At 39.8% G+C, this 25,198-nt stretch overlaps 4 protein-coding genes across 4 annotated transcripts; 1 reads left to right on the top strand and 3 right to left on the bottom strand.

Moving 5' to 3' along the window:
- Nucleotides 1–444: 444 nt before the first annotated feature.
- On the bottom strand, nt 445–2,905 carry LOC126398160 (uncharacterized; the record flags this gene model as incomplete). Its single annotated transcript, XM_050057381.1, has 5 exons — nt 445–778; nt 917–1,056; nt 1,141–1,289; nt 1,378–1,522; nt 2,790–2,905. Coding segments are annotated over 5 exons (702 nt in total), but the record flags the coding sequence as incomplete, so codon positions are not given.
- A 4,071-nt stretch (nt 2,906–6,976) lies between these two features.
- Nucleotides 6,977–7,995, bottom strand: LOC126397944 (nanos homolog 1-like). Its single transcript, XM_050057039.1, has one exon. It carries the CDS (start codon nt 7,872–7,874, stop codon nt 7,179–7,181), a length of 696 nt encoding a protein of 231 aa, XP_049912996.1. The 5' UTR covers nt 7,875–7,995; the 3' UTR covers nt 6,977–7,178.
- Nucleotides 7,996–10,139: 2,144 nt separating this feature from the next.
- kpna1 (karyopherin alpha 1 (importin alpha 5)) lies at nt 10,140–18,566 on the top strand. Its single transcript, XM_050056351.1, has 14 exons — nt 10,140–10,228; nt 11,002–11,135; nt 11,243–11,356; nt 11,483–11,582; nt 11,903–11,997; nt 12,957–13,088; nt 13,293–13,381; nt 13,492–13,591; nt 13,790–13,953; nt 14,438–14,516; nt 14,926–15,051; nt 15,144–15,271; nt 15,603–15,778; nt 16,552–18,566. The coding sequence occupies exons 2-14, from the start codon at nt 11,010–11,012 to the stop codon at nt 16,737–16,739; spliced, it is 1,617 nt and encodes a 538-aa protein (XP_049912308.1). The 5' UTR covers nt 10,140–10,228; nt 11,002–11,009; the 3' UTR covers nt 16,740–18,566.
- A 1,106-nt stretch (nt 18,567–19,672) lies between these two features.
- fam162a (family with sequence similarity 162 member A) lies at nt 19,673–23,071 on the bottom strand. The gene is made up of 5 exons (XM_050056352.1): nt 22,914–23,071; nt 21,679–21,783; nt 21,157–21,268; nt 20,604–20,712; nt 19,673–20,450 (listed from the first exon to the last, which is right to left on the bottom strand). The coding sequence occupies exons 1-5, from the start codon at nt 22,954–22,956 to the stop codon at nt 20,334–20,336; spliced, it is 486 nt and encodes a 161-aa protein (XP_049912309.1). The 5' UTR covers nt 22,957–23,071; the 3' UTR covers nt 19,673–20,333.
- Nucleotides 23,072–25,198: the final 2,127 nt, after the last annotated feature.

The following is a 25,198-nucleotide window of genomic DNA, read 5'->3' as shown; positions in this document are numbered from 1 at the left end:
GGAGCTGGCAGACGAGTACCAAAGCAGGGGATGGCGTACCCGATGCAACCCTATTGAGGTTGGATGCAGAGGATTCGTCGGCCAGTCTCTCATTAGGGCACTCAAGAGGCTGGGAGTGAAGGGACTGCACACAAGGAGAGCCATCAAGAACATCACTGACGCCGCAGAAAAGGCGTCAAGATGGCTGTGGATCAAGCGGGGAGGTCCATGGACAACTAAAGCCACTTAAACACAGTATATCGTTACATTTATATGGCGCAAGGCTCATGTTTTAGAGGAGTTCAATGAAGAAAACAAATCATTCCACAGAAGTGTAAAATTGAGAGCAAGCAATGTTTTATTTTTAACATTGTACAAAATAAAAGTTAAAACACATGAATAAAAACAAATATTAACCATCTATTTTCATATTTATGTGAAAAAGCAGGTAAATTGAAAAATTTTAGCACATTATTACGACTCAGTGCAGTTTGAGTACACAATGTACTGACAACTAAGTGAGACAACTTAATCAAAAACTATACACTGCAATATATACAAAGCATTTAGAAATTCATCTCATACGTTACAGAAACAATAATGCATGATACAGAAAGGTTTTTCATTAAAATATTCCTTCAACAGTCTTACATAAACATCTTCTTCTGCTTCTCAGCGACCTCCATCGGAGACATGTTGTCTACGTTGATGTCTTCGTAAAATGGAAATTTAATGTGCCTCCAGATGACCAAAAACATGCGTCCACCAAACAAGGTACAGGCTACACCCAACAGTCCATCTATAGTGGAGAGATAAATGTCAGAGGGAAGTATTAAAGTGTGCATACTGGTGGGGAACCCTGTAACTGTTAACAGATCATTCACAGTCCATGCAATATTTGTAGAGTTGTGTAATAAGACATGAAGTAGTTCCTCACCAATGAAGTCACTATTGACAAGAGAAATTACAGCATCCTGTTTCTTCATGAACACCCCCGTCAGCGCCCAGATCACAACGAGGTAAATGGTGATAATGTACCTCACGTGTTTGTCAAGGACAAAGTTTTCCAGTATGAACCTGCGAGACATACAACACATTTGCTCCAGACATGTTTTTTAACAAACTTATTAAAGGTAATGCAGAATTTTCCTTTGCACGTACCACACAAACAACACTGCAGCCAAAACAGCCAGCGCGGCGGTGGCAGCGTCCGTTGGGTACATGTTTGCATCATTAGTCAGCACGATGGCCAGGTTAATGATGGATGCAATGGTTGTCCATGTTGCATATATGGCGACACCATTCTGAACCTGTCAGAGACAACAGACACGACTTTAATGCAGAGACATGTGCAGAGTTGGTGATGGACACAAGTTGCAGTTGAGCAGCCAAACTCACCAACACACGGTGAAGCCACAGGTCTACTTTGTGGTACTTGTTGAGCCAGGCGCCATAGCTGTGCAGACCGTGGCAGGAGAAGATTATCATCGCGTAGTTGGTCAAGGCGATGAGGATGAGGAAAACCAGTGCAATAAGCATCAACCTGTGAGGATGAGAAATAGAATAATGTATATTTTATCACAGTGATCATGCCTGCAGGAAAATGGTATGCCAGAAAATGTAATCATTTCAGTCTTGGTGTTATCAAGTCACATGCAGCATGTGACTTCTGTGGATTTCCTACTGTTTTCATAGCCTAAAATCAAACACCACAAATTTGCCTCTTAAGGCTTTTTAATCTGTACAACATAGACCCTTGACTCAAATCAGGAAAAACAGCTAGATTAGGTATAAATACAATTCCAAGAAACAGATAACAAATATATACAAATAAAAGTAATATTCCAATGTGGAGAAACAGAATGACACATCTGTTTACAGTAGCTGTATGTCTGAAGTATACAGTATCTCCCAAAATTCCTCCACGTTGTCACTAAATTTGTTCTCTATGCAGTCATGCCTCCGTGATCTTATCAGTTTTAGGTGATGACCCATATTTAACCCTATGACCTTGCGGTTTTCTTCCTGTTTCCTCCCACATTCAAAGACACGAACGTCAGGTTGACTAGAGCAGTGGTTCCCGAGCTTTTTTCTTAAAGGGGAACTACACCCATTTTTCTGTGAACTAAGACAGTACAAAAATATCAGTAAACATGAACAACTCTCTTCAAAATCCCTAAATTAGAGTGCTAGAATTCAAAATTGTGATGCATAGGGTATAAAATCTAGAGATGCTCCACGGGCAATGAATGGTTCCAGATGACACTGAGAGAACCCAGAGAAATGTTCTGACTATATGGGTGCAGAAAGCTCATTTGGATGTGGAAAAGAAAACAAACATCCTGTGGCTCCACAAAATCAGCCTCATAATCACTGTCTATGGAGCTCCAGACTCTATACTTGATGACATCACAAATTTGAGACTTACCTCGCTGATTTCTCACTATTACAGAAAGAAGCTCATGTTGATTGAACTATATAGGCCATAGACATAAAATGTTGGGATTCTTAATTTAGGTGGAGTCCCCTTTTCTATCAGTGAGTAAACTGGTGACCCTTGACTAAGTGACCTATTTTATGGACATTTCATGCTAAATACAATATAGAACAACCAAGCTTTGGTGACCTCCAGTAGAGTTTGGGACCCCCAGGTTGGGAGCCAGTGGAATCGAGACTCAGCCTGTGTTGTTTTTCTGTATGCTCAGTCATGCATTTACAGCCAGTTTGTTTGCTTGTAACAACTAATCAAACATGGTTTCCTCATGACTATGAAATAAACTGCAGTAAATGAAGAAAAGGTCCTTTCTCACTTTCTGTCCCACAGGAACAACCATGCAGTATTCGAGGCCAGATTCAAGCACCAAACTGCAAAAAATGCATGTGGCAAAATAGGCGGGCTGCAGTAGACGTAACCATATGCGTTCCTAAAGAAAGAAAATCACAGAGGGGGAAATGTTTAGGTCACCAAACCAGGTACAATCAAGGAGACAAAGATAACCATGAAAATTAAATTTAGGTTCTCACTTCCTAAAGATGCCGGAGAGGATGTAGACCAACACTAGAGCCAGAAAGATGTAAATGATCGACCAGATGGTAAAGGTCCATCCTGCTGGTGTGATCTCGGTTAGAAACTCATCTGAGATGTTACCGGTGGACTCCAAAAACGGATCTTTGGAATACATATTAAAAAATCAGAGCTGAACAGATGCAAAATTATTTTCTAAACTTATTTTGACAAGGTCCAAGGATGCAATGTTATTCACAGTTGTATAGTGAATAGCTATATCACAAAATGATGCATTAAATCTTGGACTTACGTATTCCCGACGCTGCCAGAGCAGTGAACACCATAGTGATGATGAAGAAGAGCAATGCCAGCACTATGGCAATCAAAAGGCTGATGTTGTGTTTTGCCATTGTGGAAAAGTCATCTAAAAATACAAGTATTATAAATTAAAACACATATTATAAACAAAAAAAAGCATGTTTGTTCAGCAGCTTTGGACTGCATGTTGATAATTCATTCTTAAAGCCAGTTGGATAAGGAAGCCTTCAACATACCATTTAATGTGCACTCTAGGACGAAAGCTGTTAAAGAGGCACACATAGACTGCGGTCGAGGAGGGGCTTCTGTTGCTTTAATAACAGCTGGTTGTGTAATAGTGAGGCTTTTATGGCCCCTCTGTACGTGTACCTGTGTGAAACTTACATCATTAATGTTTGCAGACTTTCTGTCTCTGTCCTTAATGGTGGAATAAATTAATCTGTGAATCAGAGCAAAGATAAAAAAAAATCTGCCCCCACATAACTGAGTTATAAACAATTACAAAGGCTGGACTTTGTCCCGGTAGTCATGTTTGGTAACAGGTCTGTTTTGGTTTCTGTCCCAGCAGGTGAGACCAGGTACTCTTTTATGAATAGGCAATAATGAGGTTTCTACCGTTTTTTTCCCCGTTAAAGGGTTTTTTTGGGGAGTTTTTCCTTATCTGCTGCGAGGGTCATAAGGACAGAGGGATGTCGTATGCTGTAAAGCCCTGTGAGGCAAATTGTGATTTGTGATATTGGGCTTTATAAATAAAATTGATTGAATTGAAATCATTGCAACTTTGTACAACTTCATCTTGAGAATTTTATGAAATGTTGGTGCGCTGCCCACTGGAGAAAATTTATCATGGAAGGGTGACATTTAGATGTTATTGCAAAATTAAATCAGTCATGACCCAACTGTCTTACCTGAATTACTCAAGTATACTTCATGTCATTAAAATGTGCTTTTTATATATTTTAGTGGTGGAAACGAACTAAATAAATTGTTTATGTTATATTCAATTTTGAGATACTTAGGCCTATATTTGAGTATTTCCATATTTCTAGCTGTCTCAGAGAGAAATATTGTATTTTTTTTTTTTAAATCTAGTTTACTTCTAGTTTCCTTGGATGAATTACTCAAGGGTCCTACCACACACAAGCCCAGGGGCCCTAAAGTGTCAGAGGTCCCCTCCTGGTCTTCATCTGCAAAATATCACCGAAATCAACGAATACCAACCAGGAAGTGATTTAAAACCACAAAAGCACACAAGAAGACCGCAAACAGATGCAGTGCAACTGCAAAGTCACACAAAATAACTACAGAAAGGGGCATAACAACCACAAAAGACACAAAATGACCTCAAAGAGACACAAAACAGCCACAAAGAGACACAAAATGGACTAGAAGAAACATAAGACAACCACAGAGACACAAAACAAGCACAAAAGACATACTACGACCACAAAGAGACACAAAATGACCTAAAAGAGACAAAAAATGACCACAAAGAGACACAAAACAGCCACAAAAACACACAAAATGACCTCAAAGAGAAACAAAATGGCCTCGAAGAGACATAAGACAACCACAAAAGACACAAAATGACCGTCAAAGAGACACAGAGTTAAAACCACCACAAAGTCTGTGTGTCTTGCTCCTGTGTAGGAGAGGTTGAGGTTGTCTCATAATCCGCCCATGCCAGTTGCATCACAGGTTAGTCTTTTACATAAAAGACATATGCATAGAGTAGAGTCTGGCACATTGCTATTGTTAAACTAACAGTGTACAAAGAAGTTAAAATAACCCCCTCAGCTACAACGTTAAAATGTGTCTTTCACCTGAAAGCATCATATGTAATAATCCAACAACAGTACAGCGGATTAGCAGATAAATGGTGCACTTTTTGAAAAAAGCATGACATTTCTACCATAGTTTGTACATACCATAAGGTTTATTTTCAGATGTGGAGGGAAGTCAGATTTGACCTCTGAGGCCCGGGAGAGGTCAAATTCAAGATGGCCACCAATAATATTCAAATATGCTTAACTTTGGAACCAAACACAATCTCTAGAACATACGCTGTTCAATCATTCAACTGACTTCAGCTCACGCATGTTCCAGACTGTCTTCTAGTTTAGCTAGCAGAATTATTTTGATCAGTGCCTGCCATTTATTTATTTATTTTTTTCAAATTCAATATAATTTGTCAAATTCAATGTATTTGCATGTTAAGGCTTTACCCAAGTATACTTATATTGTCTGTTCATAGTCAGTCAGTTTACCTGGTAGGATATTTATGTCAGAAGTGCTCTCTGTCTCGTCACCTGTGCATACTGTAGCCTACTCATCATGTTGCCTACTGACTACATCGCTGCTTAGCACGAAAAAATAACCACACATTCCAGTAAATACTAACTAATTACTGAATAATACAGGAGAGTAAAAAGTAATTGAAATATGTTTTGGGGTTCATAGAAAAAGGGGAAAAAAAGAGGGGAAAATGTTTTTTTAAAGCAAATTTTTACCTTGACCTTGACCTAAATGCATTTTCTTGAATTCCATTGATCTCAAAAGTATCACTAACTGAATGGGCGCCCTAAACCTAGTTGGAAATGACACCTTAAATATTTTTCTATTGTGTTTGGTTCCAAAGTTAAGCATATTTGAATATTATTGGTGGTCATCTTGAATTTGACCTCTCCCGGGCCTCAGAGGTCAAATCTGACTTCCCTCCACATCTGAAAATAAACCTTATGGTATGTACTAACTATGGTAGAAATTTCATGCTTTTTTCAAAAAGTGCACAATTCCTCATAATTTGAGAGCTTATCCGTTGTACTACAATAAGACCTGTGATATAACCAGGGTCATTGTTCATATGGCTGTTTAGTAACAGCAATTTATCACCCGATCAAAGCAGCACTTGGACCAGAGTTTACTCTTTATAATTATTAATCAGTGAGTTATGAAATGATGACTCGTTGCTCCCCTTTTTGCTGCACTGCACTATACTTATATTTTTGAACTATACATTATGACATTCAGTGCACTATTACACCTTATGTCTATCTCATACTATATCACAATGTATTATATTAATGTTACTTTACTTTTGCACTATATTCTGATATATTAATAGACAAACATGGTACCATCCAACCAACACCTGTTGACCCTGCTGTTAATAATCATACACTGACACTTTAACAGTATCACTCACTTTACCATGTCACTTGTCTTCTAAATGCTCTTATAGGTTTTATTGTTTTAATTTTAATTTATTCACATCTTATTTCTGTTATTTTATTACTTATCTGTGTTTATTTCTGTCCCTGTACCACTGCAACAACTTAACTCCCACTGGGGATTAATGAAGGTGTATCTTTTGCTATTAAAACGGTAGGCTACCTATTATATCTGATCTTAATTATTTAAGTTCAGGTTGCTGTAATCATTTATTTTTTGTGTTAAATCTAAAGTGCATTTGCATATTTAGGTTTGGAAATACAACTATAGTTTCTTATCGAAAATAAGCTGTCAATAGTTTTGCCTGATTTCACCCTCAAATTAAACAGTTACAATGACCACAACAACAAAACTAACTTCAGCCATATTTATTTTTGATAATACATACAAAAAATAATTTTCCAAAATGTGAATTTTCAACATAGTTGTCTCAAGGTTTGAAAACATTTTACCTTAGACTGAAATCATATTTAGGCTATTCATAGCAGAGCATGACTGGAGCACAATGACAGTAACATAATAATAATGCAAAGTGCACAATTTCACTTGAATCTCATCAGGAACCTGCAACAGTTTAACATGAACACGTGCCCAAAACAGGTCTCAGTAATTATGTACAGTCCTTTCAGCGTCATCAGTCATTTCAGTTTCCCTTCCGAGCACTGAGCCTGAGCCACGGCAGGATCCCCGCAGCGTCTGGCCTCCTGGCCTGTGGGCAGTAGCTGCGGGTGTGGGCGTTGTCCCCGGTGGCCTCACAGATGGGACAGGTGTAGTTGTAGAGGATGGGGCAGCTCACCTTCCCGTCCTCTGACTTCAGGTTGTGTGACCGGTACACCTTTGCAGTCTCCCCGTTGTGCCTGCAGAAGGGGCAGTACAGGGAGGAAGCCTCGCTGCAGCTGCTGTCCGAGAGGCTGGAGGGTGAGGCAGGCCCGGAGAGGCTGTTGCTCTTGGGTGACGTAGTCCCGGAGAGGGTGGTGCTCCTGGGTGAAGTGGTCCCGGAGAAGCTGGTGCTCCTGGTTGAAGCAGCCTCCGGCAGGGTGAAGGGTGAGCTAGTCCCTAACAGGCTGCTGCTGCGTGAAGTAGTCCCCAAGAGGCTTCCGCTGGGTGAACTAGTCCCATAGTAGTTTTTGAAATCCTCCTCCCAAGATGCCCTGAAGTAGCTCCACGGTGCTGCTGCTTCTGTCTCGAGGCCCTCCATGTCTGTGTAGCGCAGATCATGATTGCCACTCAGCATCTTCAGCAGTCCGCCCAGGTTCATGTAGTCATGCCACATGTCGAAGCACTCCCCGTCCGGGAGCAGCGAGCCATGCAGCCCAGTCTGTCTCAGCAGTTCTTGCATCTTTGCAGAAAATTAGGGTTTTTACGCATGTTGGAGCGTGTCATATTTATAGATGTCAGATCTGGCTTTAAGGTGCAACAATATTTAAGAGGCATCAGGTTGGACAGACCGTCTGCACGTGCAGGGGAGATAAGCACCCCCCCCCTCCACTTGATGTGCATATAGATGGTTTTCTTTCATCTCAGGATGGTGCCAGTCAGGTTGATGGGCTGCTTTAATGGTCCTAATGATGACTTTAGGTTAACGCAGGGTCAGAGGTACAATGGAATGCACTGAACTTGGAAACGAACCAGCACTATAGATAAATGGTGAAATATAGCTAAAAAAAACCTACAAAAAAAATGCAATAATAATATTGATAATTTTTATTTTTTTATTTATTGTTTATTTGATGTGGACATCACAATTGCATTGGACGGACCAGATGCATTGTTTGAGTGTTTTAGCACACGTGCTAATTCGCAGCACTTGTCCACAGGAGGCTTTTGAAATGATAAAAATAATACATGTAAAAGGAAAAGAAAAGAAAGAAAAAAAACATGCAGTGTATAATAACATACAACAACAATAACAATAACAATTAATATTATTTTATTCATATATTTACTTTACATTTTATTTTTTTATTTTAATTAATTTAATTTATTTTAATGCAATAATAATAATTTTAAAATGCAATATTGCTAATTATTATTATTGCATTTATTTTCATGTGTTATATTTTATTTATATATCTATTTGAATAATTATTTTACTAATAATAATTATGATTATGATAATGATGATGATGATGATTATTATTATCAAATAAGGTAAAGTGTAAATAAGACCCTACTGATGAGTTGAAGTTCACACGGGGCAGCACTATAAATACATAGTGAAAAATAAATAAAATAAAATATTAAAAAATATACAAAAAATGCAATAATAATAATTATTATTATTTTTATATTATCATCATCATTATTATTATTATCATTGCATTTATTTTTTATTTTATTTATATGTATATACAGTGGTGTGAAAAAGTGTTTGCCCCCTTCCTGATTTCTTACTTTTTTGCATGTTTTCCGCACTTAAATGTTTCNTGCAAAAAAGTAAGAAATCAGGAAGGGGGCAAACACTTTTTCACACCACTGTATATATATATACTTAAGATTTTATTTTATTTATTTTTTAATTAATTTAATTTATTTTGTAAATGCAATAATAATAAACATAATAATTAAAAAAATATATATTTTCACATTTGTTATATTTTATTTATATACTATCTGAATACTATTTTTATTATTACTATTACTAATAATAAATAAGATAAAGTAACAAGATGCAAGATAGATGGGATGACATCAAATTATGAAATATAATAGAACATACTATATAATATAGCACCATATACATATATAACAAATATGTATGTGATCGGAAAATAAAAGTGACCATATATTTTATTGTACAAGTTATTTCAACAGACAGACCCTGTTCTCAGAAGTGACAGAGAAACAAAACATGGCATTGCATCAAGGTTTTTAGTATGAATGTAGACAGGTTTTGATATTAGTTTATGGATGATGTTCATACCAGCTCTCAAAGCTCTTAAATTATGATGTACAACACAATAACATGAAGGAAAATTAGGACAAATGGGTGTTATTTGAAGTAAGTTTGTGTGGCCTGTGTGTGTTGTGATAAGTGCTGAGTGATCATAAGTGTACTGTACAGTAGATTGCTTTAAAGATTAGGCTATATGATGATAATGAACAAAGGAGGTGTTATAATGATTATAATAAAGATTATTATGATGCTTTGTGTGTGTGACATCCCTGCTGGTTGTGCTCATGTGGGCATCCGTCATATATTGTTGTCTGTAGCTGTACAGATGAGCCCCCCCTCCCTATCAAACTTAGGACTGCTGGCGCCCATGTGTCTGGTCCACTGTTAATGGCTCATCAAAATGTTGGTCACCTTAGACGCCAGTGCCTGCCCTCACCATGACCCCTTCACTGATGTTGCCGCATGCTGCGTATATTCCTGCGGCGGATGAATCTTGACATAAAGTCTGCACCCAGTATTGCTACGCAGCTCGTGAGTCAAATATGAATTATGTGTGTTGATTGTATTCTGCATATTGTCAATGGTGTATCGCATATTTTATGTAAAAGATGGAGGCTAGTTTGCAGTCATTTACAAACCAGAAGCTTCGCGTGGGTGGGGCGGAGGGTCGACAGGGGTGAGGGGGAGTCTTGCGGTGGGTGGGTTTGATATCACGCATGCGCAGTACCATACCGGCGACGGCTGTACAAACGGTGGCCTAGCGAATAACAAGGGGATTACAGAGCCCAATTTGACAGGTCAGTCCACAACAAATACATGTATGTAGGAGTCGATTCCTACTGAGTCCTTATAATCTGACGCTAATTTAATTCCCAATTTCAGCAACATTTGAAAGACACTGGGTTGTCGCGTGAGCTAACGTTACAAAACAGAGCCAACGTTCGCTAATACAGCTAGCCCCTGTTAGCTAGCTAGCTCTCGGCAGTAGATTATGCTAACAACGGCTATGACATTAGCTAGCTGACAAAGTGTTGCCCTCCTGTGTCCTTTTGCTTGACTAATTTAATATTGTGTTGTGCTTTGCTCGTTTGTGAATCGATAAGGAAGCAGCGCACCTGATAATTAGATAATGATATGTTCGGTTGGTTATTATTCAGTCAAGACACAGGAAGCTAACCTGCTATCGTTAGCTAGCTAGTATCCTTAGATGCCCTATTTTGTTGAGCTGTGTTTGAAGAAAAGATGATACCTTATTTAGCTATGTAAACTACAGTTGACGCTTACATACGGTCGTTTTGCATTAGTTACTCAGTTAGTTATAGTCAATGAATGTTTTGGTAATTGTTATAATTGACATATGCAGAAAATTAGTGAAGGGTGCCCTGCTTTCAGCTAACTCTAATACACTTAGGGTAAAGATGCATATATTGATGCATTGTCAATCGGTGGGGTACACTAGGATTTGGCCATCTGTCAGCGCAATATTCAGCTCCTGAACGGGAAATTAAAAGTTTCTATGCAAACCTTATTTAAGTCTGTCTAGATAACATACGTTTATGCATATCCCTAGGCTACACAATGAGTCAGGGTAAGGACAATGCACGACTTAAGAGCTACAAAAACAAGTCCCTCAACACAGATGAAATGAGAAGAAGGAGGGAAGAGGAAGGCCTACAGCTACGCAAACAGAAAAAGGATGAACAGGTGAGCAAAAAGTGGAGGTAGTAATTTAGACCTACCCATTAAAGAATGAGTTTTAATATGTAATATAGTGGCCTAAAATCATTGATATATATATTATTCTGTTGTAGCTTTTTAAGAGGAGGAATGTTGCCACAGTGGAAGATGATGGCCTCCCAGAGGATGATGGGATGGCAGATAGTGGCTACCTGGAGTCCCAGGCTAACAACATGGATCCACTCACGGTAAAAACAGACACAAAAATATCCCTGCTGTCCATCAACATGCAGGACTGTATTTTATTATACTTGTGAAATTGGATGTGGCAGCATTTTGTTTGTGTTAAATCAGATCTTCTCTGTGCTGTACAGGGTGGGGTGATCTCTGAAGACATGACTCAAATGATCTTCTCCAGTACACCTGAGCAGCAGCTAATAGGCACTCAGCGCTTTAGGAAACTCCTTTCTAAAGGTAAGGGTGCCGTAGAGGGCTATTATCCCTAAGGATACCTAAGGGCTGGATGACAGTGTATAATTTTCCATGCCTTTTGCATGCATACATAAACAGTAAAACAGTTACACAGACAGTATTTTTAAGAAAAGTATTTGCCACTCCAGCTTGTCTTTGTTTTAGCAGTGAAATACTTACTTTCACCTTGACTAAAATTCAGTTAGACTGTGAAAGGACCTTTAATCATATAATTTGGAATGATTGTGTAAATGTTTTAAACTATTCATATGAACATAATGTTATGATAAGTATTGCTTTATTGTCTTTATTGTCTTGCACAGAGCCCAACCCACCCATCGATGAAGTCATTGCCACTCCAGGGGTGGTGGAGCGCTTTGTTGAATTCCTGAAGAGGAGAGAAAACTGCACATTGCAGGTACATTTCCTCAGTATGTTTTAATATAAAACAATAACAGTAAGTTCTGACCAAGTCATTTCTTCAGACAAAAGGCATTTCTTTAGTGCTAATGAAGAATACATCAGCACCAATGAAGAGTAAATCAGTGCTGGGAATTTTAATTATGCATGTATCACTCCACTTTACAGGTGTCCTAAAACGTTAAATGCATTAAACTTTAATTAGCCTTCATTAACTGTTGGCGTAACAAACTTAACAATGCAAAGATTAAACACACATACACAAATAACATCCGCGTTAAAATATGATTTGTCAGAAGAGGACAAACAAAAGGAAAGAAGCCTCACATGAGATCAGCTGATGTCGTAATGGTTCTGTCTGGTCAGCTGTTTACATGCTGGAATCGCACATGCCACCAAAGCGACTGTCAACAGACTCTTTTTTTACTGGTTGCGCAATAAATGGAAACACACAGATAAATACACATGAAACAAAGTTGCTGGCCTGCAGTAACACGTAGACTTGCATGAATTTTAATGTGTTGCTTGGCAACAGTCCAGTCCCAGTTCAGTTGCAGACCTGTTTGTGTTAGTAGAGCCAAGTAAATGATCAAATAAACAAACAAATCATAATCTGGTGTTGCTTATTACTGTTAACTAATATTTGGCACTTGTAGAACTGTTGTTTTGAAGGCAGTGTCACATTCAAGGTCATGTTGTTGTACTGGATCTCAGCGTGTTTGTGGTTATCGGTCCCTCTGGTGTGGTATTGCTAAAATAACGGTGCAGGTGTGCACAAGCTGACTAAGCTGGGAACGCTTGAAGCTGCTTTATTTTTCTTGGTTGCTCTTGTCTGTTATAAACTCTTCGTGCACTAACATCAGTATCAAACACTGCAAGTGTTGTATGTGTGATGCAGATGGAGAACTGTTCTAATTTGAGTGATCAATACTTAATAAAACCATTTTATTGTTTCAGTTTGAGGCTGCATGGGTGTTGACCAACATTGCATCAGGTACATCCCATCAGACTCGGGTGGTAATCCAGGCAGGAGCTGTGCCCATTTTCATAGAGATGCTTAGCTCGGATTTCGAAGACGTACAGGAACAGGTAGGGAGGATTCAGTTACACCAGTGATTTTTCTGGTCATCACTTCCTTCTGTTCGCTAATTGTACCCTCACTATCAGTCACTTGAACTTATCTAATTATGTGTTAATTATGACTTTGATGTAAACCACAACATAGATTTTGTTAGCCTGCCTTGATTTTAATTTTGTTCATTGACTGATCTGATTAATTGCTTTGTACATCAGGCAGTGTGGGCCTTGGGAAACATAGCAGGAGATAGCACAGAATGCAGAGACTTTGTCATAGACTGCAACATTCTTCCTTCCCTGGTGCAGTAAGTAACAACTAAAAGACACATGACGTCCTCCTGAATCTTCTTATAACACATGAAAATAAAGGGCAACTTTGATGCTGTATCCTCAGTAGAACATGCTCCTTCTGCAGGTTATTGGCCAAACAGAATCGTCTAACGATGATGAGGAATGCAGTGTGGGCGCTCTCAAACCTGTGTAGAGGAAAGAACCCACCTCCAGACTTCACTAAGGTAATTTGCCAAGATAAACACATCACTATGGCAACAGCACACCTCGCACATTGCCTAAGTACATCATATCTCACTTTTCAAGGTCACAAGCTGCAGGAAGTTTCTTATATCTAAACTGGAAAACAGCCGCTCCCATTAAACTTAACATCAACATGTTTCCCTAACCGTCCCACCACATCTCTTATTTTTTCCCCCCAGGTGTCCCCGTGTCTCAGTGTGCTGTCTTGGCTGCTGTTCGTCAATGACACAGACATCCTGGCTGATGCATGCTGGGCACTTTCCTACCTATCTGATGGCCCCAATGACAAAATCCAGGCTGTTATCGACTCAGGAGTCTGTCGCAGGCTGGTGGAGTTGCTGATGTAAGGCTTTAAACTCATACTTCCAATTCTAAAACATTACATGACTAAGATGTTTAGTGTTTGAGAAGAGCGATGTTCTCACTCAGACAGTTGCAGAATCTCCCATGTGTACCACTTGTCACCACTACATTGGGTGTGACAGTCCAGATGTGGGTGTGTTGTCAATGTTCCCAGACAGTATTTGAGTTTGAGTAATGCATTACCGGCTGTGACAAACTGAAAAAGTCAGAAGAGGATCCACACTCCAAAAGTGTCCCATTAGTATTTCCATTTGAAAAAGACTGCTGAGTTGCTACAGCAAAAAGTAAAGTTTAACATTTATTTCTACCATCCTGAGACTGGAGGGCAATAAGGTTTTAAAAGACGATTGTATCAGTTTCAAAAAAGGATGTTTTCTTCCTGTGATACGGTACATTCTTTACAAAATGTAAGTTTCAGAAACAACATCTGAGTGATCCATCGTTACAATTCTGCTTTGTTCCAGGCACTCTGATTATAAGGTGGTGTCCCCTGCACTGCGAGCCGTTGGGAACATAGTCACTGGAGATGATCTGCAGACACAGGTAATTGCAACGTCATGTATACACACAAAGTTCAGGGTTTTCATTATCCTGTAATTACTCTTTTTAACACCAAAAGTGCCACTCAAAGTGCCTTGACGCACTGGTAGCGAGGCCTCTGTACAAGGGGCCACCTGCTGCTCAGTTTAAACGCTGTCAGCTCAAAACAGTGTGCTGCGTCTCTCTTGCCTAGTTTGGACACTCTAATAGAAAACAATACAATCAAACTGATACTGTCACTGATGCTCACTCGCTCACATTCAGTTGGGACATGGTAAGCTGAATGAAAATCTTTATTGTTGTGTGGCGTCACCAATAGAAACCCTGATAAATTTATACTTCTTTGAAGAAGTAATTAAATACTTATAGATGAATATTTATGACTTTGTGTGTAATCTGTGTGGTTGCCTAGGTGATTCTGAACTGTTCAGCGCTGCAGTCCCTACTTCACCTCTTGAGTAGCCCTAAGGAGTCCATCAAGAAGGAAGCCTGCTGGACAATCTCCAACATCACCGCAGGCAACCGAGCACAAATACAGGTGCGTGGCACCAGAATAACTTGGAAAGTTGAGGTTGAAAAGTCGACATGAGCACTTCCTCATCTAATCCAGTCTTTTTTTCTTCCTTTTAGATGGTGATAGATGCGAACCTTCTGCCCCCTCTCATCACAATCCTGCAGGTAGCAGAGTTTCGCACAAGGAAGGAGGCGGCGTGGGCCATTACCAACGCCACCTCGGGGGGCTCTGCAGAGCAAATTAGGTAAGACCACTGATACAGTTTAACATGCAGTGTACAGCCATTGACCAGTGGTTTTTTCACACAGCACACACAGCATGCTTTGCAAAATGATGGAAGGAAATGTGAACTAGACAACAGGAAATAACTAATACCTTTAATTACACTATTTCACCTAAGGTAGTAAGGAATCTTTCCTTCAGCTCGTATAATGACTGTGGTGCAGTTTTATCCTTTAATGCAGTGTGTGTGGTTTATCTTGCTTTGTATTCATGGTTGAGGCAAAGACAATTATCTGCCTTGAATGAGTAATAAAATTTGAAATCTGTATCTGTGTGTGTGCTGCCCCCTGCAGGCACCTTGTGGATCTTGGCTGTATAAAACCCCTGTGTGACCTGCTAACACTTATGGACTCCAAAATAGTTCAGGTGGCTCTAAATGGCCTCGAGAACATCCTACGACTGGGAGAACTGGAGGCCAAGAGGGGAGGAGGCATCAACCCTTACTGTGCACTCATTGAAGAGGCCTATGGTAATTGTATATGCACACACAATTACACTGATTGCATTTGTGCTGCTTACATTTAATCAAGTTTAAATTAAAAAAATATGAGAAGTCCGTTGAAACTCATGTCAGTTGGTGGACAGAGTTGGTGACAGTGACATTCAGTAATACAGTAAACAAGCCAAGTTAGCCCTCTGAGCTAATGCTTGCTAACAACATTAAAGACGGATTGAAAATCTGCAACAATATTTTTTGTTGACACTAGATATGAAACAAAAGCCAGAGACTGTATTCTATTAAGTTGTTGCGAACTGTAAACTCACCACTTGGGCAGAATTCAGGGGATAACATCATCTTGTAGCCTGACCAGACAAAGTCTTTCTTCCTCCGGGCAGTTGCCTCCAATTTTTACTCCGACTCACCCTGGGTCTGGGTCTGCAGCTGCCTGTACCAGAGAGCAGCGTAAAGCGAGGAGTGCTCACTCTGCAGCTGTGCCTGGGGACCAAAACCCAGGAGAACACCACAAACTAACTGACAAAAGGGAAAATAAAAGAGACTGCTCATCTTGATGAATCTCAGATGACTTTGGGGTCTCCAACTGATGATGATGATGAAGATTTGACTTTCAGGGGGTAGCCCTAGCAAAGATGTTTAATTTATAGTAAAATAAAATAAGAGAAAACCAGCAATCCTCACATTTGAGATGCTGGAAACATTAGAGGGTCAAACCTGATGAATGAGCTGTCAGTTATTTTAATTGCTTGCAGTTTATTGACCCAACACTACCTCCCTTCCTTCAGGTCTGGACAAATTGGAGTTCCTGCAGGGCCACGAGAACCAGGAAATCTACCAGAAAGCCTTCGACCTGATTGAGCGCTACTTCAACACTGAAGATGAGGACCCGTCTCTGGCTCCAGCCGTCGACCTGCAGCAGCAGCAGTTCCTCTTCCAGCAGTGCGAGGCCCCGATGGAAGGCTTCCAGCTATAATGCTAAATCCTCTCTCCTCATGTTCTCCACCTTCATCCTCACCTCTGCCCGTTTATCTCTGCCCACTGCCACGATCAAGGGTTAACAAACCTCGGCTCCCCCTCCTTTTTTCCCCTCCTCATCGTCAGAGAGATTGATTTAATCATTATCATGATTATGAAACATGTAACATTACAGGAGCACGTGTGTGTGCATACGTCCAACGTGGGTCAAGTTCTGCAGTCTTGTCAGCCAGTTCGTGAAGGTTTCACTCATCATTCTGTCTTGCGCCGAGCTCACCTCTGCGCCTGAATCCCACCTACCTGCTCAGGCCCCGGTGTCTCCTAACAGACAGATTATCCCTGCAACACCACCCTCGTCGCCCTTTTTTGGATTTCCTCTGCTCATCCCAGATAAAAAGCACTTCCCCATGTTCCCGTAGGATTGACGGTCCCTATCTCTGATTAAGTGGGAGTTCGTAGGACTGCACAGCTTGTCTGATTGAAGCATTAATGACTCACAAGACAGACAAACGTGGACGTGATTTTTACCCCCCTTCTACACACACAGAGAAGAATGATCTAACCTAAACACTGGACTGACCATGAGACGCTGACCACGTTTGACTGTGGTCTTTGGACTGAACTGCCCACACTGGGGCCATGTGGCCAGTCCCAACCCAAGGACTCAACTGACCTCTACGAAAGGCACTTAAACGACTCAAAAATGGTGGTTGAAATCCCTCGCCTCCTCTCTCTGGCCATTGGATATGTGGCCACAGATGGACAAATTCGGAACCTGACTGTGTCGCTGAGGGGTGGAGCTTGTCGGTGATAAACCAGGCTGCTTTGCACTCCCTCCAGAATCTCATATCATGCATTCCTTTATCCAGTAATGGGACTTTCCACCTGCACAGGCTTCATCCTGAAGAGTTTAGACTGCCTCTGGTGTGATGTGAATAACCCCATGGATCCATGGGAATTGGAGTCTTCCCTCGCACTGAGACAATTAGACAGACTTGGACGAGACAAAACAGACTATTTAACCCTGCGATCTGTCCAGCAGCAGACCCAGTGGGAATTTTTATTATCTTACCATAATTTCATTTCATTTGCAGCACTTTAGTTCAGGACTGATGCCTGCTCTTTGAGAATATACCGTAGTTTTTAAGTATTTAATTGGTTGACGACACGGCTCTTCCCTCCTCAGGAAGCCTAAAGAGGTGTGGTCTGAATCCTCGGTCCCCTTCTGGTATGACGAAGGATTACAATGTTCTTTACTGTTTACCCTTCCCACAAAGGGACTCGAGCAGATTGTGGACTGAATCTGTTAGCACACTAATTACAATCAGTAGTTGAAGCTGCCTCAGCGAATCTAGAAGAACTGTATTGTGACACAGGAAATCAAACTCTCGGAAAAAAATTCAGTTTAGCTGTGAGCAGTCTAAATGTCTTTCCAACATGTTCAGGTAGTATCTCCCAATCTGATCATGCCAAATCATCGACATCATACGTCAGCTATTTGGTCTGAAGTTGGTCTTTTGTAAAAAAACAATGTTTTTTTTAGTTGGGGTTAGCATCTGCCATGTCGCTGATGGTGCCATAATCCTTACTCTACAGGACTCCTTCCAGATAATTTCAACAAAAATCCAGACACAAACTTGAAAATACTGGAGATAACCTTAGTTAGCGAAACTGAATGTTTGTTTACCAAGTCCTCTTAACATTGCTTACTTTTATGAAAATCTCTGCAGGAGATGACCAGCTCTACATGTTGATTACTGTTTATTGTATTGAGTTTGTGCAACTGTCCCCTGTTATGCCATTTGCATAAAAGCTGTTTCATGAACCACAGTGTAAGTGAATCGGTTTCATTGTAGTCTGTGGAAAGGGTCGATCTTTCTGGGAAGCATTTTCTTTAATCAAATTACTGCCATACTAGGGCTGGGCGATACAACGACTATGTAAGACACATCAGTATATTTTCAAGCAAGATTTAAATTTAGACACTGTCCATATCGATACAGGGTCAAGTTGCGTTACATAACGCGTACCAGTGTGCATCTCTCCTCTTACACTCAGAGACGCAGAGCTGCTACTGTGTTTAATCTGTCTGTTAGTCTACAGTGCGACATTGGTCTACATGTGGCATTTGCTACACCAAGTCAGTCTGTGAGATGAATGAAATGACCGCAACAGCACACGTGCAATCCAGCGCTGTGCTGCTAGTTTATGTGTGAGGTAGATCATAGTGCATCGCCACTTCTCTTGGTAGTTGTAGTCTATTTTGTTACATAGAGATGACGCCTGAATGCAGGCGACAGATCTGTTTCAAAAATGCAGAGACAACACAAATGTTTCTTGCTGCTTTCCTCCATCAGCGTCTCTGTTGATGCTGTGTGCATAAATAAAATGAATAGCCTAAATAAATAAGAATGTTTCAATCATTTTCCAGCACTAGACTCATTTGAAAGGCCACGGAAAACGACTTTTTAACTCCCCTCACGTTAGTTTTGTGTGCTGTGCTGCAAACCTTTAAACCTCTGTAGCTCCAGTGCTTTGTGCAAATAGCCCTGCTATTTATTTTATATAATTGTCATTTTCATGTTGTGCAGCTGTATATTTTCAAACAGGGGAAAAAATCCCTCTTTGTATTTCATTTTGATCACAGACTGTTTTTTTTAAGTGTTAAGTGACGTGCAACTGAAAACACGTAGCCCCTTTTGTAGAAAATACCGAGATATATATTGTGTATCGCCATTCAGCCTGTAAATACCGAGATCGCCCAGTCCTATGCCATACAGCTTAAGAAGTGTATTATCTCTGTACAAGGCAGCAACTAATGCTTATTTTCATTATCAGCTAATCACTTGGTCTCTGAAGAGTGAAAAATAACTGACTCAGACTTTTGGCTTTAGAGTCACAGTTTATATGAAACCAGATCAGGTCATAAGATCAGATGGGAATTCCCAAGAGGCGGTACTTTATTGAATTTTTTTTTTTTTTGGTGCTGACTATATACAAACATCGATGTGACATCAGTCATTAAAAACCAGCCTTATTACATTAATATGCAGACACGACAGACCCATGAGCATGATGAATTACACCTGATCCACTTACCGACGGTCTCTTAAAAAAAACTAAAGAGTGTTTGAAACCCTTGAGGGCTGAGCTGTCTTCACAAGGCAGACTCAGGCAAATTAACAGGACACCTAAGGCATATTGTTGGAGAGTTTGAGAGGTATATATTAAAAGTTTACTAGAAGCATTGAAAAAGAACTTGATTGGTGCACCCGTTCAACTGATTCTCCTGAGAAAATCATGCGTCTGTGTAATGCCAAGAATTCATTTTAAATTCCTTAAACCTCCATCACAGTACAAAGTAAGTCATGCTCGTGTTCCTTGCCCTCCTCTAAAAACAGGTACCTCTATTTATTCAATTAAAAGATCACACCTTACATTGGATTTCGGAAATTATTAAATAATCCATTACTCTGTGTCAAGGTCACTCTCCATATTATGCATCAGTTGCTCTGATATCTTTCAGTGGCTGCAGGATGGGAGTGGGGAGCGCTGAAGATGTGGGAGCTGTACAGGGAATAGTCGTCTTCCGTTACTGAGCCTTCTCAGACAGAGCAATAGCAGCTTCCTTCTCTTGTCTTTGCTCCTCCCTCCATCTTGCTTTCTTCTCCATGTTTTGACCAATCAGGGACTCGTGTCTGCCCACAGCCTGCGACACAATGAGACAAATTAAGGAGATCTTAGAGAAGTTCGTTCACAAGCACAAATTCAGTGCATTCAATTAAGATACCCCCCCTGTAAACAGATACTAGAGAAAAACAATGCATGCGCGCACACAATGCAGGCAGCTTCTGTTACTCACCCGTTTGCCCAGGAACACCATCACCAGACAGGCCCCTATTGTGGCCGCCATCATGATATAGCAGACTTTCACTCTGACTTTGTTTCTGGCAGCATCAATCATCTCAAACCTGCGACACAGGCGGAGGCACAAATGGACGTCAGAGTAACCAGATACTTGAATGCTTTAAAATACAATATATTAATCAAGACGACATCCACCAACAGGTTTGTTGCTGTTTGTACGTTCAGGACAATATTAAAAGTAATGTGCATGTTCCTTTTTTTTTATTCTGGGTCTCGCTGTGAGGTCTGCAGTTTGTATGCGTGACACTCAGGTCTATAATCAACGCAGCAGATCAGATATGACCTCCACCCTGATTTCAGGAACAACAGCAATTACCTCTGGCCTAAAACAGACGCCTTGTTTGAAGCTGCAGCTGCCCACAGCAGCACCGCCGCTCATGCACATCGGTAGCTCTGTTCTTCTGATGTATCTTAACTAAATCACACAAAGAGCCAATCAGGTGCGAGTGCGCTGGGAGGTCTGGTATAAACAGGAAGGCGCTACTTACGACACAAACTCTGGTATCTGGTCTGCTGTCTTGAAACGTCCCGACCAGAGAAGGATCTTCTTGTCCATATTTGAGGGTTTGTAGCCTGGGATTTTGAACCCGGCGCGAGGTGCTGCGTGAAAGAAAGGACTCATTAGGGAGAACAAACAAACAGTTTAAATCCACAAATCCACATCTTGAAGGAGAGAAGCAGAGAAGTTTACTTTCACAAGCTCCATCGCCCAAGCTGTAACCCCTCTTCCTGTGTCCCTCCTCCCTCTGGGACTTAAGAAAACTTTCACACACTTGCTATGGCAACAAGTGACGTGTGATGTCCAATACAGGCATGTTTAATATCTCTGAGAAAGATATCTTTCCTAAAACTTAAAGTGCTTTTAAGTAAACCAGTAACAATTTAGATGTAATTTGTGTTTGTATATATACAATATATCATATAATATTGTGTATATGCACATCTATTACACAAGTCCAAGTTTATTATGTGTTTAATGGTATTCTGGATTACAGGTGAAAAGAATTTACCTTGTGCTGGGACTGCAGGTGGTGGAGGCTCTGCTTTGGCCTCCTGTGGTTTACTGCACATCCCTCTATGGCTCCATGTTTCAGTCACCTGTCTGCACCTCTGACCTGTCGAAATATTTAAAATAAATACAACAATAACAATAATAATAATAAGAGCACAGTCTATTGTGGAGGAATCACAACTATGGGTGCAACTTTGATTTTTTTTACATTGGCTACCCTGCTGAGTACTTTCTCAAATTAATCTTTTGGTGTATAAAATATCCATCCCAATTTCTTTAAGTGACTCACTCAAGTTGTTTTGTGCAGAAAACAATCCAAAAACCAATGGGATTCAATTTCTCATCACATAAGACAAACAAAAAAGCAGATAATCATCACACCTCATCATCTGATATCATTTGATTTAAAAAAAAAAAAAAAAAAAAAAAAAAAAGGTAATCATGAGATACACCTCTGCCCTATATTGGCTGAAACATATTATTATTTTAGATATGGGTTAACCTGCTGAGTACTTTCTCAAATGGTTTGTTTAGACTACAAATGTCAGAATGCCCATCCCAATTTCTTAAAGCAACTTCCTGAAGTCGTTTGTTTGGTCAGTGAAACAATCCAAAAACCAGATAAGAGAATTGCGTAATCACACAAGGCAAAGAAAAGCAGCAAGTCATCCCAACTAAGAGGCTGGGACTGATTTTAACCATCATCAAACAGTTGCAATAACACACTCAACTAATTCATGCCAACATATCAAGACGAATAAACTGACATTAAAATGTAATACATGTTAACATGAGAGCCTGACCACACTGTCAAGAATGAGCTACCTTCTTTCACAATAAAATGGAGGTGTGTCAGGTTAACACAGTCTGGGAATATCATATAATAATAAAACAAAATAAGTGTGTTTGCTTGGTCAAAGTACTGCAGTGAGGCTTTAATTTATAATGGCGTGATTCAACCTGAACACGAAATACAGATGTCACAACACAAGAACTACCTTTAACTATTAACACCGCCACGTAAGGATTAAGGTGTACCAGACAAAGCACGAAGGGGGGGAGTAAAATAAAAAATATTATATTAGCTGGTGGTAAATGAGGTTTCTTTCACTACAGCTGCTAATTTAACGATACTTTTTTAACGTTAAGTTGCAAAATAACAAGTGCGACAAGAGACGCAGTCAGCCATTACAGGTCAGAAACTACACACAAGTTAAAGTTAACAATACGAACCTATGAAGTTTCCGATGGAAAGACGAGACCTGAGGAAATTCATGTTTGTTTCTGTTAAAATAAACACGGCACTACGTATCTATCGAGCCATTAAACCTCCATCAGCTGAAAGTCAACTAACTGAGCTCCAACCAGCTGCCTGTCAGGACCCCGTCACATAAGCATAGGTGTCTGTGCTGTGTGCCTGACCAGAAAACTAAACGGACACTTATTTATTTATTTAACCTTTCTTTATTCAGTCATCATAAAATGATACAAAATATGGAAGAACCCATTAATGAGAAAAACACAAAAAGGGTAAATAAATATTAAAAAATTTAAAAAGTGTTTTTTAAAGGCACTGTAAATGACCATAGTCCTGATGACTCTCTGATTTGTCAGTCCTTTTAGTGTTTCAAAGTACAGTTTCAGTTCATGCTTAAAGTGGTGGATGTTACATGTACCTCTGTCCTAATAATTTTTCCATCTCTTTTCTGCAAATCATTTTTAATGCGAAAACATGTTCAACCTCAGCCCCATAAATGACCTGGTTAACTGCATCAGTGATATTTAGGGCTGCAACTAACGGTTGTTTTCATTGTCGACTAATCTGTCAATTATTTCTTCGATTAGTTGACTAATCATTTTATTGAAAAATGTGTTAAAATGTGTTAAAATGTTGAAAAATGTCGGTGTGTCTCTCCCAAACCCCAAAATTACGTCATCTAATGTCTTGTTTCGTACTCACGCCAAAGGGTTTTAGTTCACCGTCATGGGAGAGTGTGTAAAGCTGCCAATATTTGAACGTGAGAAGCTGCAATAAGAGTATTTTGGGGTACTTTTATAGTACTTTTCTGTGAAAAATGACTCAAACCGATTAGTTGATTACTAAAATAGTCACCGACTATTTTAATAGTCGATTAGTCATCGATTAGTCGACTAATCGTTACAGCCCTAGTGATATTAACATCTGGATGGCCAAAACCTTTCTACAGTTAAACAAAGACTTCACTGTCTCTAAAACCCAGTGAGCAGGTCAGAAAAGTAGGTCTTGTCATGGATCCAGAACTCAACTTTACAAGCCATATTACAAGTATCACAAGGACAGCTTTGTACCACCTAAAAAAAAATCCAAAGTTAGATCAATGTCATGATTCATGATTCAGTCAGATGCTGAAAAACTGGTTCATGCTTTCATCTCCCTCAGACTAGATTACTGTAACGCCCTTCTTGCCGGACTCCCTAAAAAGATGAGACGGCCCCAACTTATTCAAAATGCTGCAGCCAGAATCGTCACTGAGACAAGAAAAACACCAACAACAACATATTACTCCCATACTCAAAACACTTCATTGGCTTTGAAAATTGATTTTAAAATACTCCTTACTGTTCACAAAGCACCTAATGGTCTGGCTCCTCAATGCATCTCTGACCTGCTCACAGCCTACAAACCCCCCAGACCCCTCAGATCATCAGACACTGGTCTCCTAACGGTGCCCATGATCCAGAATAAATTTGTTGAAGGTGCATTCAGTCATCATGGCCTCACTCTCTGGAACAGACTGCCTGAGATTCTCTGCAACTGTGTCATCCCTTAAAGATAAGCTTAAGACCTACCTGTTCTCCCAGGCCTATGGGTAGTTTGTGTCTCTGTCTCTCTTTATCTTCCTCTCCTCTCCAGTGCTCTCTTTTGGGGATGTGTGATTGGGTATGTCTGTGCTGGTGGGTGGGCTGGGGATGAATTGCTCTCAAGACTTCATTTGTTCTTATTCACACATGTTCTATGTAAAAGCACATTGAGATTAGTACGTTAGAAATGTGCTATATATAAAATTTGATTTGATCTTGAACATCAATCCAGACGAGTTTTACATAAATGCATTCATAAAGTAAATGTATGTGTGTTTCTGTGCCAGTGTTACAGAACACACAACATTCAGAAAGATCATGTCTATATTTTTTAAGTGATTTGTTGGATAGATTAATTATAGGAATTGTAAAATACGCTTTACTAACCTTATTGTTAACAAAATATTTTTTTATAGAAAGTCCAGATTAATTTCCAGTTAATATTCTCAAACTGACTATAGCAGTCATATACAGTGGTGTGAAAAGTGTTTGCCCCCTTCCTGATTTCTTACTTTTTTGCATGTTTTCCACACTTAAATGTTTCAGATCATCAAACAAATTTAAACATTAGTCAAAGATAACACAAGTAAACACAAAATGCAGTTTTAAATGAAGGGTTTTATTAATGAGGAAGAAAAAAATCCAAAGCTACATGGCCCTGTGTGAAAAAGTGTTTG

The sequence above is a fragment of the Epinephelus moara genome, chromosome 11, assembly GCF_006386435.1.
Source record: "Epinephelus moara isolate mb chromosome 11, YSFRI_EMoa_1.0, whole genome shotgun sequence".
Lineage (NCBI taxonomy): Eukaryota > Metazoa > Chordata > Actinopteri > Perciformes > Serranidae > Epinephelus > Epinephelus moara.
Note: the sequence above shows the minus strand (reverse complement) of the source record. Positions and strands in the feature narration are given on the sequence as shown.